Source organism: Xyrauchen texanus, chromosome 34 (assembly GCF_025860055.1).
Source record: "Xyrauchen texanus isolate HMW12.3.18 chromosome 34, RBS_HiC_50CHRs, whole genome shotgun sequence".
Classification (NCBI taxonomy): Eukaryota; Metazoa; Chordata; class Actinopteri; order Cypriniformes; family Catostomidae; genus Xyrauchen; species Xyrauchen texanus.
In genome coordinates, this window is record NC_068309.1 from 32746184 (window position 1) to 32762074 (window position 15891).

General features: G+C 37.4%; 1 protein-coding gene across 1 annotated transcript; it reads left to right on the forward strand.

The window, feature by feature from the left end:
• The first annotated feature begins 8931 nt into the window (after window positions 1–8931).
• LOC127628033 (protein sprouty homolog 4-like) lies at window positions 8932–14652 on the forward strand. The gene is made up of 2 exons (XM_052104689.1): window positions 8932–9160; window positions 10547–14652. Exon 2 carries the CDS (start codon window positions 10598–10600, stop codon window positions 11528–11530), a length of 933 nt encoding a protein of 310 aa, XP_051960649.1. The 5' UTR covers window positions 8932–9160; window positions 10547–10597; the 3' UTR covers window positions 11531–14652.
• Window positions 14653–15891: the final 1239 nt, after the last annotated feature.

Sequence of the window (15891 nt, forward strand, 5' to 3'; positions counted from 1 at the left end):
TAACACTTTGTACCTCATTGTAAAGAAGACATAATGAGCTGCAGTGGACATTGTGACAATGATACCCCTCGTTTGAACAATGCCTTCAAATTAATCCCAGAGAATGATTTTACATGTACAATAAACTGTATTCAGCAGCCTGATCCCCAAAACAGGAGTTAGACCCTTCATTTCAAGTTCATACTTGCTTTTCACAGGGACTTTACAATAACAGCTTGGATTAAGGCAAAAGGAAGTGAGCAGAGTCCCCGAGCCAGTTGGGCACCAAAGCGGTTTGGAGTAGAGTGAAGTAATGCATGGGAACCAGCCCTCAGAGTCGTTTCTGGATAGGTTACTGAGCCCAGGAACACAAAGGTACCTCGTTGAGGTTGGCACGGGGCCAGCGTTGGAGCACCGCTGTCTCAGGTGTCGAGTGTCGGAGTGCCATTCAGCCCAGGAAGTGTCCTGTGTCGCCCTGTCCCCACGGCCATTAAAGGGCTGCTGTGTGCTCTCCATCAACCCCAGCATGGCTCAATGTCCAGTGGGGAAAGATGTGGCCAGTAGCTTCTTTCCCAGGACTGCAGGTACCCAAGTTGGATCAAGGGAGAGAATGGATGTGAAACAGATCTTGTGAGTATTGGCTGAGGTTAACGTTGCAACCCTCTCCCACGGTCATAAAAGAGCGAGAATGTACTCAGCGGAAAGCATTTACGGAAAGCAGTGCGAATTAAGGGACGTTCTAGAGTGAGTCAGGAGCTCCTGTTTGGACATTCCATAGTTCCTGTTCAACCAGCATCTTTTCTGAAAAAGATTGCACTCGTGACTCAATGTGGTCCAGGATGTGTTATTGTGAAAACATCTTGAAATAGATTGTATGGAAAACTGGCATCCTCCATTTGTAAATGGCTTAATATGGGCAAAATCTGGTTTTGAATTTGGGAAAGATTGTGTCAGAGGGTTGCATAACACAAACTGATTATGAATGTTTAAAACATTTTGAAATGTAATTTTTTTTTTTGATTGGGCAGAGAGAATGTTACATCAGTCATTCAACAAAATCTTCTCAAGGCAAAGATTTGAAATTAATTTTTGAGTAAACTATCCCCTTAATAGGCAAAATCTGTCAAATTGAGACATCTGGTTTTGAAATTGTGAAGGATTGTGTAGGAAGTTTGCTTATTTCCAACACTCTAAAGTGTAAAATGTTTGACTGGGCAGTGGCAGAACAAACAGAATGTCACATCAATCATTCAACAAACCCTAGACCAAGACGAAATAACTACATTTCGGAAGTTCTTGATTTGAATAAAACCAAGTGTCACAGATAACATATATCCATGAGAACACTAGTGTCACCCCTGGGTAGACATTGAATGAATACACTGAGGAGAACAGATCTCTGGGAGACTGTATCCCACCTCTATCTCCAATAATCACAGAGTTCAGTTGGGGGGAAGGGTTACCACTGAAGAAGAATGGGGGAAGGGCAGGTGGGGTGAGGGCACTTGGGAAGGGAATGAGTGCGTGTTGTTTCAGGTGGCCTAACTTGCAGGCACCCAGCTGGCCCCAGGAAGTAAGCCCTCTAGGGTGGTATTGGCAGCTCATTAGCAAAGATCAAAGCCCTGCACTTCCTCCTGGGTAAGTGTGCTCTACTCAGCACCCTCCATCTAGCTCCCCCAGTGTTAATCTGATTGATATACAGACAATAAGGGTTAATTAACTAAATGGAAATGGTAGAGAAGAAGCTAAACCCTTAAGCACATCAGTGATTGCTGGACAATTTGCTAGGGCTAAGATAATTTTTATAAAAACCCAAGGGACTAAATGATGTGGACGCCATTAGATGTTAGTTTTTGATAGCTGGTCTACCAATATTTGGTTTGAGTGATAATTGGTTTTACAGAAATTAACACAATTCTGCTTAATCTGTTATCGGTTCTATATATCTGGTCTACCGATATTTATTTTACAGATAAATGGTTTACATATATTCATACTACTCTACTTAATCAGTTATTTTGACCAACAACTGGTTTTAGATATATTCACATTTTCCTGTCTAATCTGATATTGGTTCATTAATATGATCTACTGATGATTGGTTTGACAAATAAATGGTTTTACAGATATTTCAAATATTCTACTTAAATAGTTATTGGTTCTTTAATATCTTGTCTACTGATAATTGATCTGACTGATAATTGATTTTACAGATATTCACACTTTCCTGTCTAATCTGATATCGGTTCTTTAATCTGATCTACCGATGATTGCTTGGGCCAATAATTGGTTTCAAGGATATTAACAATATTGTACTTAATCAATTATCGGTTCTTTAATACCTGGTCTTACGATTATGGATTTGACTAATAATTAGTTTTACAGATATTCACACCATTCAACATAATTAGTTATTGGTTTTTAATATCTGGTCTACCAATAATTGGTTTTACAGATATTCACACGTTCCTGTCTAATCTGTTATTGGTTCTATAATTGGTTTCTTTAATATGATCTACCGATAATAGGTTTGACCAATAATTGGTTTTACAGATATGAACAATATTGTACTTAATCAGTTATTGGTTCTTTCATATCTCGTCTAACGATTATGGATTTGACCGATAATTTGTTTTACAGATATTTACACTATTCTGCTTAATCAGTTATTGTTTCTTTAGTATCTGGTCTCACGCTAATTGGTTTGACCGATTATTGGTTTTACAGATATTCACATTATTCTACTTAATCAGTTATCGGTTGTTTAATATCTGGTCTACCACAATGTTTTGACTGATAATTGGTTGTACTGATATTCACACTGTTCTTCCTAATCAGTTATTGAATCTTTAATATCTGGTCAACCGATAATTGGTTTGAACGATAATTGGTTGTACAGATATTCACACTATTCGACTTAATTAGTTATAATTTTTTAATATCTGGTCAACCGATAATTGGTTTGAACGATAATTGGTTGTACAGATATTCACACTATTCGACTTAGTTATAGTTTTTTAATATCTGGTTAACCGTTAATTGGTTTTACAGATATTCACACTTTCCTGTATAATCTGTTATTGGTTCTTTAATAAATATAAATACAGATAATTGGTTTGACCGATAATTGATTTTTACAGATATTCACACTGTTTTTCTGTCACACATTGAACTCATGAGACCCTTTATTTTGAAAACCTATGATACTCTTAGTTTGAAATATATATCTTCTGTGGTCTTTGTCTTCCTGTCCATTGCCCTAATTGTATCCCAGGTGTTCTTTGTCTTCTTGTTAGCCCAGCAGGTGCCAGCATACTTCTGTAGAGTTTTGTTACTGTCTTCGTATTATTCTTTCATCTTTGTATCCCCCTTTTGTTTATAATTGAAGTTCTACTTTTGGATCCTTACCCTCTCCTCTCGTTTTGTCTCTTCACTTCACAAAACCATGACATCTTCCTAATCAGTTATACAGTTCTTTAATATCTGGCCCGATGAATCGATAAATGGCACAATTTATTGAGTCTCTAAAGAATAGAACCAATTCCATTTCATTGTTGTGTGTCCAATAGTGTTCACACATGAAGTAAATTATTCATTTTAGGCCTATTTGCATGAATTACTTAACATTCTACATTTCAGTCATTCACTCTCAAGAAAAACATAGCAATTTAAGCTTTACAGTTAGACAGTCAAAAATAAATCTAAGAAGCAAACAACATTGCTTAAATTTAATTGAATAATACAATTATTATTAATATTAATCATAATTAGAATAATATTATAATTATTACAGAAATATATTATAGAAATTGTGTCAATAAGTAAAATAAGTCTGTACGTTAGTAATATTGGTCTGTAGTTATCACTGTATTGTTCTGTTAAAATATCCTGTCTGCTCACTCACTTCCATATCTTCCTTTATTGACTGCCACTCAAAGCCTTCCTGCTCATTAATCATTAATGCTGTACAAATAAATAACTAGAGTAATTGCCAGGGATGTGTGCACGCTTCTCCTTCATCATTCAGAAAACTGCTGTCTCACAGGAAGTGGTCTGCTGATGGGGATATGTGCCTCCCCCCTGGCTGGAGCTTATTTTAGCCAATAGCTTGTCAACAAAGGCCACCTCAGGATGGATAATGGTGATCCACTGTGCTTTGCTACAGCCAGCACTGATGATTCAGGTCTCAAATATAGCCTACTGCTGTTAGTGACTTCAAGATGAACTACTAATGAAGGTCAGGCTTTTACATGTCACAAGGAGTGCTGAGGAAAGCATGAATGCTGACTTCTTTCTATACTTCACCATCCAACCAGACCAACTGGCATTATGGTCAGGCATGGCATGTGACCAGGGTCAAATTAAAGGGATAGTTCACTCAAAATTAAACCTGTCATCATTTGCTCACCCTCATGTTGTTCCAAACATGTAGGACTTTTTTCCCCTATGGAACACAAAAGAAGATGTGAGGCAGAATGTTAGTCTCAGTCACCATTAACATGCATTGCATATTTAATGAATGTGGATGGTGTCATACATGTTTGGAGCACATAAGAGTGAGCAAATGATGAGAGAACTTACATATGTATATTAGTTTTCCCTTTAACTTTTTGCCACACTTGCCAATGAATGAGCGGTTGAATAAAGAAAATTTAGTGGCCAAAATATTTTCTTCTTTCAACATCCCAGATAAACTACTGATGGTAATTCTTTTTTCCACTGAGGTCATTAGAAGAATCAGTTACACTTAAACCATGTATTATGTTGTAGTTCCTTATAAAGTTAACTCTTCTGAGCCTCATTTCTTTTGATTTGATCCTGCACTTTAAGCAGGTTTTGGCACAATTCAGAATTTAGGAATTGCCTTCCTTTTAATTCAGCAGTTGGAATTTGAATTGGCCACGCCTCACAGGATGTTGAAATGGAATTGATTTGAAGAGGAATTCAATGACTTGCATTTCAAAAAATTTCAGCATAGTCACACAAACGTTTTGCAACAAACATGTTTACTGATTGAAAGGAATAGTTCACCTAAAAGCTAAAATTCTCTCATCATTTACTCACCCTCATGCCATCCTGTATGTGACTTTCTTTCTTCTGCTGAACACAAATGAAGATATTTAGAAGAATATTTCAGCTCTGTAGGTCCATACAATACAAGTGAATATTGGCCAAAACGTTGAAGGTCCAAAAGCACATTAAGGCAGCATTAAAGAAATCCATATGACTCCAGTGGTTAATATATTGTTCAGAAGCTATATAAAAGGTGTGTGTGAGAAACAGATAAACATTTAAGTCCTTTGTTTTACTATCAATCTCTACTTTCACTTCCACTTTCTTCTTCTTTTGTTTTTGCCGATTTTCATTCTTCGTGCATATCGCCACCTTTATAATAAAAAAAGGCTTAAATATTGATCTGTTTCTCATCCACATCTATAGTATTACTTCAGAAAATATAGATTTAAACTCTGGAGTCATATGGATTACTTTTATGCTGACTTTGTGTGACTTTTGGAGCTTTAAAGTTCTGGTCACCATTCACTTGAATTGTATGGACCTACAGAGCTAAAATATTCTTCTAAAAACCTTTTTGTTCTGCAGAATAAAGAAAGTCATACACATCTGGGATGGTATGAGGGTGAGTAAATGATAAAATTTTAATTTTATGATTACATTTCCTTTTAATGAATAATTAATCATTAACTTTGACTAATTATACCAATTTATTCTCTAATATGTATAGACGTATTTCCTTTGAGTCAATACTGCAAAACTATTAACACAGAAAGAGTTTGTTTCTTAAATATGATGAAATTATATTTTTACAGCTGACATTTCAAAAACATTTTTATTTTAACCACCATCTAATATTTCTGGAAATACTCAATTTATTGCAAGATATCATGGACCATGCATAGAGCCACCTAAATGCACATATCCATGAAACACACTCATAAAGAGACCAAATAAACACTCTAAACACTCTACTCAACTTTTAGGTTTGTGTGGCCTGTTTGACACAGTTTTGGAATGTAGTGCATTTCCCTTCTGTTGCTTTTTCTTATGCAAGGCTTCTGTGCATGTGGACATACAGGTTATGGTGTCTAACGTTCACAGTGAGGAATGGAGTTTTTGTGTTTTGGGTTGTAGGGAACTGAAGCTGGTTCTCATGTGAGGGAGAAGTCTATGTAAGGGGAATGGCGCGTGGAATGCCCAGAATGCTTGCGCCCTGAATACCAGGTCCACGCCCCCAGCAACAGGTCACGCTTCATCGCTAGTTTGTCCCATGGGTGAGAGTTCAGGGCCGCTCCTGTCGTTCCTCTAAAGAAGGGTCAAGGGTCACAATCTCACCAAGAGCTAGGCTTTCCTCTTCGTATCAGCAGGGGAGAAGAAGGGACCATCCCCTTCTTCCCACACAGACCCATATCTCCAAAGGCTTGCATTCTCCGCATACATCCCTCACACAAGCTCTTTCCGGTGAGTTTGGCTTGAAGTTGAGGGAGGGACTCCATTCTAGTCTAGTCTAAAAAGCAACTCCACAACTGCATAGATTTAAAGGGATAGTTCATCCGAAAATTTACATTCTGTCATCATTTTCTCACCCTCCATATGACATTCTCTCTTCAGTAAAACACAAAAGGAGATGTTTGGCACAATGTTAGTCAAAGTCACCATTCACTTTCATTGAATCTTTTTCCCAAACAATGAAAGTGAATTCTGCCAAACATCTCCTTTTGTGTTCAACAGAGGAAAGAAAGTCAATGGTTTGGAAATGCTGTAGGTGATTAATCTTTTAACAGATAATGACTGCTAGATAGAATTCTATATTTATCATTTATTAAATGGGTGAGTGACATAACGCTCTTATTTTTCGAACTCCCAGAATTGGTTCTGTTCTTACTTTTAAGAAATACTAGTAAAAGAGTACTCAAGAGATTTATAATATTATAAATATTTTTTGTCAAAACAAACTTTTGTCCACCAAGACATGCTGTGTAACCAACATGCAGGTTGCCATTTTGCTGTCATATGACAAAAAACAACAACAACAACAACCTTTAGACCCTAATGATTGATGTGAGGTAAAAAAATATATATATATAAACATTTTGACTTTTTAGTTAGAAAGTATATTTTGTTTAGGCCATATGTAGAAATTTTGAGATAATGTCTAGATATTTTTGACTCAAAAGTGAATAATACTTCAAAAAAATATTTTGTACATTGAAAAATGTTTTAATTGTTTTTAACTAATGATCAAGTTGCATACGCTCCCATGTACTCAAGGTGCACAAAATGTTTATCAATACCATTTACTCCACATCCAAAATCATTAAATTTATAATTTTATTTTTTGTTAAAAATGATATAAATGTTTTTCAAATATGTACGAAACCAAAATGGATGCAAAGATTGCATTTTTACGAATTTGACACATTTTAAACAACATTTTTTAAAAGATTTATAATTGTTATTACCTCAGACAAACTTATTTGTCAATGACCCAAATACCAAATAGTATTATTCATTACATGTTTTCTTTATCCATTAAATATAATTAATTAATTTAGTATATATATATATACACTTTTATTTTTTACCCATAACCTTAACTTTACAATATAAAATGTAATGGTTCAAATCAAAAGTAGGCAACAAATTGGAAATAAATAAATATAATTTGATTGGCGATTCGTTATTAGTAGTTCAATCTATGCTATGGAGTAGGCTAACCCATACAACCCATTGTGTATTGGAGATGTTAAATTGCCCAATTTGATAATTCAGTTCTCAGTTTGTTGTCATTGCACCAAACGGAAAACATGGCGTTCAAAGAGTGGGATGTGCTATTTTTAGCTCTATCTCTTTCCTCCAGGTTGCCATATTTAAGCAATATCGAAAATGCTGTGTTTCGTTATTTTTAAGAGGCGACCTTTTGGCACAATATTTATATAACAAAGCTAGGCTACCGCGCCACATTATTAATACGTTTCAATACGTACATTAAGAACATCAAACTATTCGAAATGAAAGCGGATGTTGTCAAGGAAATTTGTGCTTATTCAGAGGCTGGTTCTCATTAACATTTGACAACATTAGTCAAGCCACAAGCTAGGAATTATCCGTGGGGGGAAGGGTAGACAAGATGATGTTAAAAAGGAAATTCACACACATTTCCTGCTTGTGAGATCGTTACAAATCGACTACGTCCTGCTCTTTTGTTGAGACTACATGACCTCATCCTGCTGCGTCATAAATACGTTTTACTACACCAGTGCGCGAGCTCGAGTCTTTTTTCCTCTCATAGCCTGCGTTCAACAAAATGGAATAGCTTGAATAGCTTAAAAAATAAATAATGTATTATTATTTTTTGTACTTAATTCCCTGACCTGTTTTCTGGTTACACAAAACGAGGATAAAGTTCATGCCACTCTCTTCAGTCATAAAAATTAACCCATGCTTACGCTAAAATGGTGATGTACCAGAAGGGTCAGTTGCACTAATGTTTTGGACTATACGACGTTATCTAACGTCACTAATATGCACTTGGCTTCGACACAGTTTCACATGCTTAGTGCGTCATAACCCCCCATTTTCTGGGTTATCATGAGTATTTTGGTTAATTACACCTTATTAATATACAGCATATGCAGTTACATTAAAGATCGTTTCAATGGGATATTGGACGCATATAGCAGGTAAGGACCTCAACAGGTAATGCATAGAAAACATGAATTAAAGCAGTAGTAGCCGCCTTTTTCATGTAATCCGCTTTGACATTGCCCTTGTGACGAAAAGCCCCCATTCTTCCATTCATGAAATCTTGAAAGCGCACATGCGCAGTTAAGTCCGGAGCTCTCCCATTCATAAAAGTGTAACCCCCGCATTTGCGCCCTGAGTCGTAATGCCCACCCATTCACAAAAAAAAAAAAAAAAAATTTGTCAAAGCATCTGCGCAGTACGCTTCTTACCCTCCCATTCATAAAAAGCCATTTCCCTCACGCAGTTGCAACATTGTATGGAGAAGACTGTGTCCTTACTGCAGCGCACATCACGCGGAGAGTCGTCCGGATTTTCCCCTCCGTGGCTTCATTTGGATCTATCTCTTTCAAATCTGATACTGGAATATAACGCTAAACAGTGTTCATCTGACAAGGACATGATTTGTTTTCTAAAGCAAGTGAGTTTTTCGTTTATTTTCCACATATATAGATGTTTATACTCAACAATCATTCTAAAACCTAACGTAATTATATTTTTAGTGCAGCACAATCTTATAACACGGGTTAATTTTCTTTTTCTAAACCGCGACCGCGTCGTTTCCGTTTTACTGGCTTATCAGAAAGCGCATATGTAGGCTACAGCAGTTCTTCTGCAACACGGTGTCCCTGTATTTGCGCCTTGTGTAAATATTTAACTACGGAAACTTACCGCGGCAGGGTCGTCGACGAGTTAACATTGACATGTACATGAGGGGCAGGTGGTAATGCGAGGCTTCATTTCATCGGGAAAACGAGAACGTTTCGTGTTGCGTGAGAAACGCGTTCATTCGAATATCATCGCGTGACGCTCCACTGCTGCTCTCGCATTAGCTCGTCAATCGGTCAGGTGGTCTTGACATGTCATTTTTAGCATAAAAATATAATTTTCGTGGGTTAAACACTAAACGGATACGATTCACAGCGCGATGTATCGAAGTTCTGGAAGTTTTTATTTTCTGGTAAAAAAAGAAATGTAGCCAACGGTAACTAGACAAATACACCGTTGTAAGTCAAGTCTGCTTTGAAAATAAAATAGTAACAATTCAGGCACGTCAGCATATAAAAAGCAGTTTGAATCGAAATCTCTTCAGAGTATGCAGGTTTACTGCTTTACAAGGGAAATGCAGAAGCTCTACGCAATGTCTCCAGTCAATGCCATTTCAATATAGTGTATAAGCTTACGCAAAAATCCTGCAACAGGTTGATTCCCCTCTCCTCGTCGAAAATAATTTTGTTCAGCGCTCTCTTGAAAAATAACAAATAGTTAAAACCTTTTACAAAACCGTGTAACCAAAATATATATGACTTAAAACGTGTCTTTGGGAGGATTTTACTATTAAATCTCTTGATTGATAACGTCAGAATACTCGTCATATGCTTAGTTTGATTTTACGAGCAATCTTAACGGTTGGTTAATCTTTGTCAGTTCTCAATTATTCAGAATAGACCCTTCCTTAACAAGGCATATCTCGTAGGCTTGCAGTTAAACTACTTATAGAAATAATAATAATTAATTTGAACATTGAAATGATGGATTAAAAATGTTGTAACATTATCTTTCTGTTCTCATAACAGATTATAAATATAAAGCCATAATTCCACGTTAATGTAATCAAATATTTTTGTTTTATGTACCTTGTGTTTTCATGCAGTGGTCACTTTCTCTCAAACCTTTGTCTTTAAAATGTAGAATATTAGATTATTTGTGAAAAGCAGAAGTATAGTTGGTCTGCTTTGACCAAAATGGGTGACTGTCGCCCTGTTAGTGTATTTGTCATTACTAAGTTGTGCTGTTATATCTGCAGGAGTGCTAAATGCCATCTTGAGCTCTGGTATATGAGGAACACAACCTACAGATGGAGTCAAGGGTTCCTCACCACATTCCTGGAGTCTCCTCCTCCATTATGGTGCAACCATTGCTGGACAGTCGCATACCCTACGGACGGCTCCAGCACCCATTAACTATCTACCCCATTGACCAAATGAAATCTTTACATCTGGAGAATGACTACATCGACACCCCTGCGGTAATCTCACAACAGCCACCAAGCCACAAGGCAGCCACAAGGGTGCAAGAAGTCCTGCTGGGAGCCCCACACCATCCTAATCTTTCCCGCTGCAAGGTCCCAGATGCCACCACACATCCTTGGATTTCATTCAGCGGTCGGCCCAGCTCCATCAGCAGTAGCAGCAGCACTTCATCAGACCAACGGCTGCTGGACCATGCAGCTCCACCCCCTGTTGTGGATCCATATACCACTGGCGGTGGCCACAGCAGGATCCTCGCTGCAGAGCAGCCCAAGGTGTTGAGTTCCAAGACCCAGAAGGCAGTGGGGGCTTTGCCAGTAGAGAAGAAGCACATGCCGTTGTGCGAGAAGTGTGGCAAATGCAGATGCACAGAGTGCAAATTACCACGGACCTTGCCATCATGTTGGGTCTGCAACCAAGAGTGCCTGTGTTCAGCACAGAATCTAGTGGACTCCATCACTTGCATGTGTCTAGTCAAGGGCGTCTTCTATCACTGCACCGAGGATGAGGATGATGAAGGCTCCTGCGCTGACAAGCCATGCTCTTGCTCACACTCGAACTGTTGCGCCCGGTGGTCCTTCATGGCAGCCGCTTCAGTGGTCCTGCCTTGCCTGATGTGTTACTTGCCTGCCACTGGTTGTGCCAAGCTCTCGCAGAAGTGCTACGATGACCTCAGCCGCCCAGGCTGCCGCTGCAAAAGTACCCAAACCTGCAATGCGGCAGAGGTCAAGGCCTGTCCTGTGGAGAAACAGGCATCCTGATGGCCAGAAATGGAGTGTACAACAGAGACTCTTGAGCAAAGTTTGTAGGACCCTCTACAGTAGTGGTGTTCTTCACAAAATCATGGTACTTAAGGTTCACGCATGACCCTCGTGCTCAAGGTATTCTGCCCTTAAATCAGTAGCAAAGTTTGAACAACAGGCTCAAATCATTACTCTACCTGTTTGTCAAGTACTATAAAGGAAAGGCCAGCAGTTCCTTCTCCTGGGAGTTTCTCAAGATGGCTGTGGAATCAAGCTGTCCTGCCATTTCATCTCCAAATTGCTAACAAAATGCTGCATTTTAGAAAAATGTCAGTTTGAAAGAGTCCAATCTCTTGTCCGATGTTCATTTTCTTTTTGGGTGTCTTTGAAAAGTCAAAGTACATATCACCCAAACAAGAACACTATACTTCAACAATCCCCCTCTGAATCTGGCACTGAGTAAAGGTTGCTGCGAATTCCAAGCTGATAACACATCACAATCAAAATAACCAGACTTCATCTCGGTGCACTGTACATTTACAAGCTTGTTCTAGAGCTTTATTTCCTCTCTTGTTTGAAATGCAAGCATAGGAGGTCGTTTTGTTGCATTGACGGATTCCCTAGACGTCCCTAAATGCAATGCGTACCATTGCAAAAGACATGAATCAAGACCACCCATCGCCATTACTGCTTGACAGGATGTTTTCTATCTTCTATGAGTACAGATTGTTTGACTTTCTGATGGCAAATAGGTGGAATAGCTTTCATAATTCCCTTTTTGACAACATACATGAACTTCCACAATAATTCTTCCAAATGTTAGTGATTCAATTTATTGTAGAAAATTACCTCAGGGATCATCAGTTCATTGAAATTATGTACCACATGTGAATTCAGCTTGGAATGAATTTGGTGGCTAAAGTTAAGGAAACAGGCAGAGGCATTATTTAAAGAAATCACAACGCAGCATTTCAGACACCAAGCAGTCATAAGCTACGGGGAGAATTGGGTTAGTGGTTATTGGAAAGGAGAAGCTATAAAGTTAGCTTATATTGTTCTGCCGCTGATAAACAAAACCAACTTTTTCACTATTATAAATTAGGCAAAAGCACAGTATTATGTACAGTAGCATGTACAAAGTGTTTCACTGTAGTTGGACAGATACTATGCACCATACCGCCACCAAACATAATGTGCCCTAGTATCGAACTGCTTTCTCCACATATATTTTTGTTATGTGTATAGAGTATAGATATTTTGCCAAAGGAGTGCCCCATAGAGTTTTAGTTGACCATTTTTATAATAGTTTGCAAGTGGGCATGGATTGTTGTACTCTAGCCAATTAGTGCAACATTTAGCTCTTAAAGGTACAGTACTCTGCTTCCAAGGATTCTTTGTCTTGGGAGCATGAGGGAATATTGTCTGCCTGCTCAATACAAACCGATGGTTCACACATTTATACCGAACTAACACTTCACTCATGTTGTCCCAAATGCTCCAATGTTTGTACTTGTTGCACAAATCAGAATAAGCAAATACACTACTGTTCTTAGTCTTGAATATATAAGGCTAGGTTTTACGTCTTTGCAATCTAACCCGTGGATAGGTGCCAGAGTAGTTGTGGATGGAGAGGCTTACATAGCTGCATAGGGAAGAGTTGCAAATGTACCATAGATATCTTAGAGTTTTTTTACCTATGCAGGTTACACGTTCTTGTAAAAAGTCTTGAGAAAACTAGTTAAATATGTTTCAAATGTCCTGAGGAATTGCATGGTACAATTTAATTATTATTCCGTACAAAAGTATATAAATTAATTACTATATTTTTGGGTGCGACTGGGGGTTCGGATTATGTGGCTGTGGCGTAGTAGGTAGGGTGTTTAGGTATTTTCAATTACAAGCACTTGATTTAGAAAAGTGTGCCAGGCAATAAAAATACCTCTGTTAATGCTAGCCATGCCTCATTAGCACGAGAGAGGCGAGGCTAATTCCCTGTTCCTCTGTGCCCCTGAAACTGTAGATTTAATTGAATTCACTGAAGGAACGCCATTTCATCATGGTTTTTCCACCTCTTTTTTCTGAAATGTCCTCCTTCCTCCTAAAATGGTGCACCATCTTCAGTGCTTGACTGACATATACAGCTGCTGTGTGAAAACTTGTCTGGGAGGAATGGGGATTTCTCTCAAGTGACATTCCATTCCATCTTATTTGGTGTTGCTTTTCGCCCTACCTTCTCTTATACTGTTAATTATTCACATTCCTTTCAACTAGAGAAAAATACACACAAAAAAGCTGTAAAATAAACATTATTATTGTTTGCTTATTAAATTATCTTCCTTCTCGCACCTAAGTGCTGAGATGTTTTCATCAGGACGCTGTGACTACATCTGTTCGTGGTATATTTTCTTGGCCACTATAGAAACCCATTAGATTTAACCCACTTTAAGCCGCCTTCCAAACCAGGGTTGTACTCTTCTGCGTTACTTTTGCTTCATTGTTAATGTTGAGAATTAAAGAAAAGAGCAGTGTGCTTTTGTTTTGTTTAAAAAGCAAAAAACAAACAAACAAACAAACAAACAAACAAAAAATCTCTCACACAAATGAAGATGTCCCTTTATAGATATATTTATTTTGAAGTTCTATTTTATATAGTATTTATTTAGATGCCTACTTTTGTTTGTGAATAAAAGCTTATGTCAAAACGGAATGTACATTGAAATCTGAAAATATATATTGTTAAATATAAAACTGCTTGTATCGTGTCTTCAGTGTCATTACCTTCATACACAACATGCTGTTGGAAAACATATTATAATGCATTTACATGTCACTTTGCATAATTTTACAACAATTTAAAGGAAGATTCAATACATGTTAAGTTAAATCCATAGCATGTTTGCCAATGTTGAATATCATAAAAAATTATTTCAACTCGTCCCTCATTTTGGTAAAACAAATTATAAAAAGAGAGCAAACATTAAGGTAACAGTAAGGCACTTACAATGGATGTGAATGAGGCCAGTCCAGAAATGTTAAAATAGTTGAATCTTTCCATTTACTTCCATTGTAATGCCTGGCTGTACAAGTGATTTTTTTGCTTTTGTTTTGTAAATTAGGCATGTCTAAATTATTTTCTGTGGAAATTAACATTATGCTACAAATGCTGATTGAGCTTAACTTGCATTGAATGTGGAAAATGGATTTAAGTTTAAATAAATGTAGCCTATTACATGTGAAAAGGCATGAAAAATCGGTTGCAAAATTCTACAAATATATTTGACTACAGAATGCTGCAATTGACCAATCAGAATCAAGTATTCCAGAGAGCCATGAAATATTGTATCTATGTTACTAAGGTATAAACCAGATTCAGTAACCCAGTTAGATATGCAATATGCAGTTTATTGCTGCCAGTTTTTAGTAGTAATCAGACTAGTGTATTAATAATCAGACTTATGTACAAATGAATAACTTACATAGCTCTCCATAACCGAAAATGTTGTGAAACTGATTCTAGTGGGCAGATTTGTGAATCGGGAGGGTTTTGAAGGAGAACATACAGGATTCAGGAATCATGTCCCCTAAAACATGTTATAATGGAGGTGCTGGCACACCTGTTGTACAGTCCCCTGGATATGATGAGAGATGCCTGCTTTACATGTGATCTAAAGAAGGGTTTGCTTTTGTATTCAGACACTGGATGACCTGGGGCTGGAGCTTTAACAAATACAAACACATAAAATCTTTACAAACCTGGATGACTCACACATCCTTGAATCTATCCAGGCCTAGTCTCAGCCTCAGATGGCACACCCATGGACCGCCCACAGGCCATTCACTAACCGTCTGAAAATAACTTTCTAAATTTAGTAAGTGAATAATAAGCTGATTTTATAAATTTTCTGTGGCACACATTTTTTAATTTTTTTTATCAGTGTTCCTTGAAACAAACACATGTTTACAAAGACCAAACACTGACACACACAATAACAATCACAACACTTTATGAATTACCTTGATGTTCACACACACTCACACACACACACACACAAACACACACACACAAGCCATTCAAATCAGATCATGAACATTACTCACCAAACTATCTTTTATGGCTCATCTGATTCTGGAAAATTAAAACAAAACCAGGTATAAATATCTTGCTTTTATGCAGAGAAAGTTTAGTGAATCCACGGATAATGTTAGTAACAATTATTTTTTTATTTTATTTTTATTTTTTGCAGTAAAACATTTATAATTTAGTAATAAATGATAATTGTCCACCTTGCCTTTGGCCCTCTGAAACGCTCAGTTTTGGCATAAGCGCCTCCTTAAAACCTTAAACCTTAAAACCTCTTTTTAACGTAAACGCCCACTTT

Coding starts and splice junctions, on each gene's coding strand:
- LOC127628033 (XM_052104689.1), top strand. CDS start 10,598: ATGGAGTCAAGGGTTCCTCACCACATTCCTGGAGTCTCCTCCTCCATT.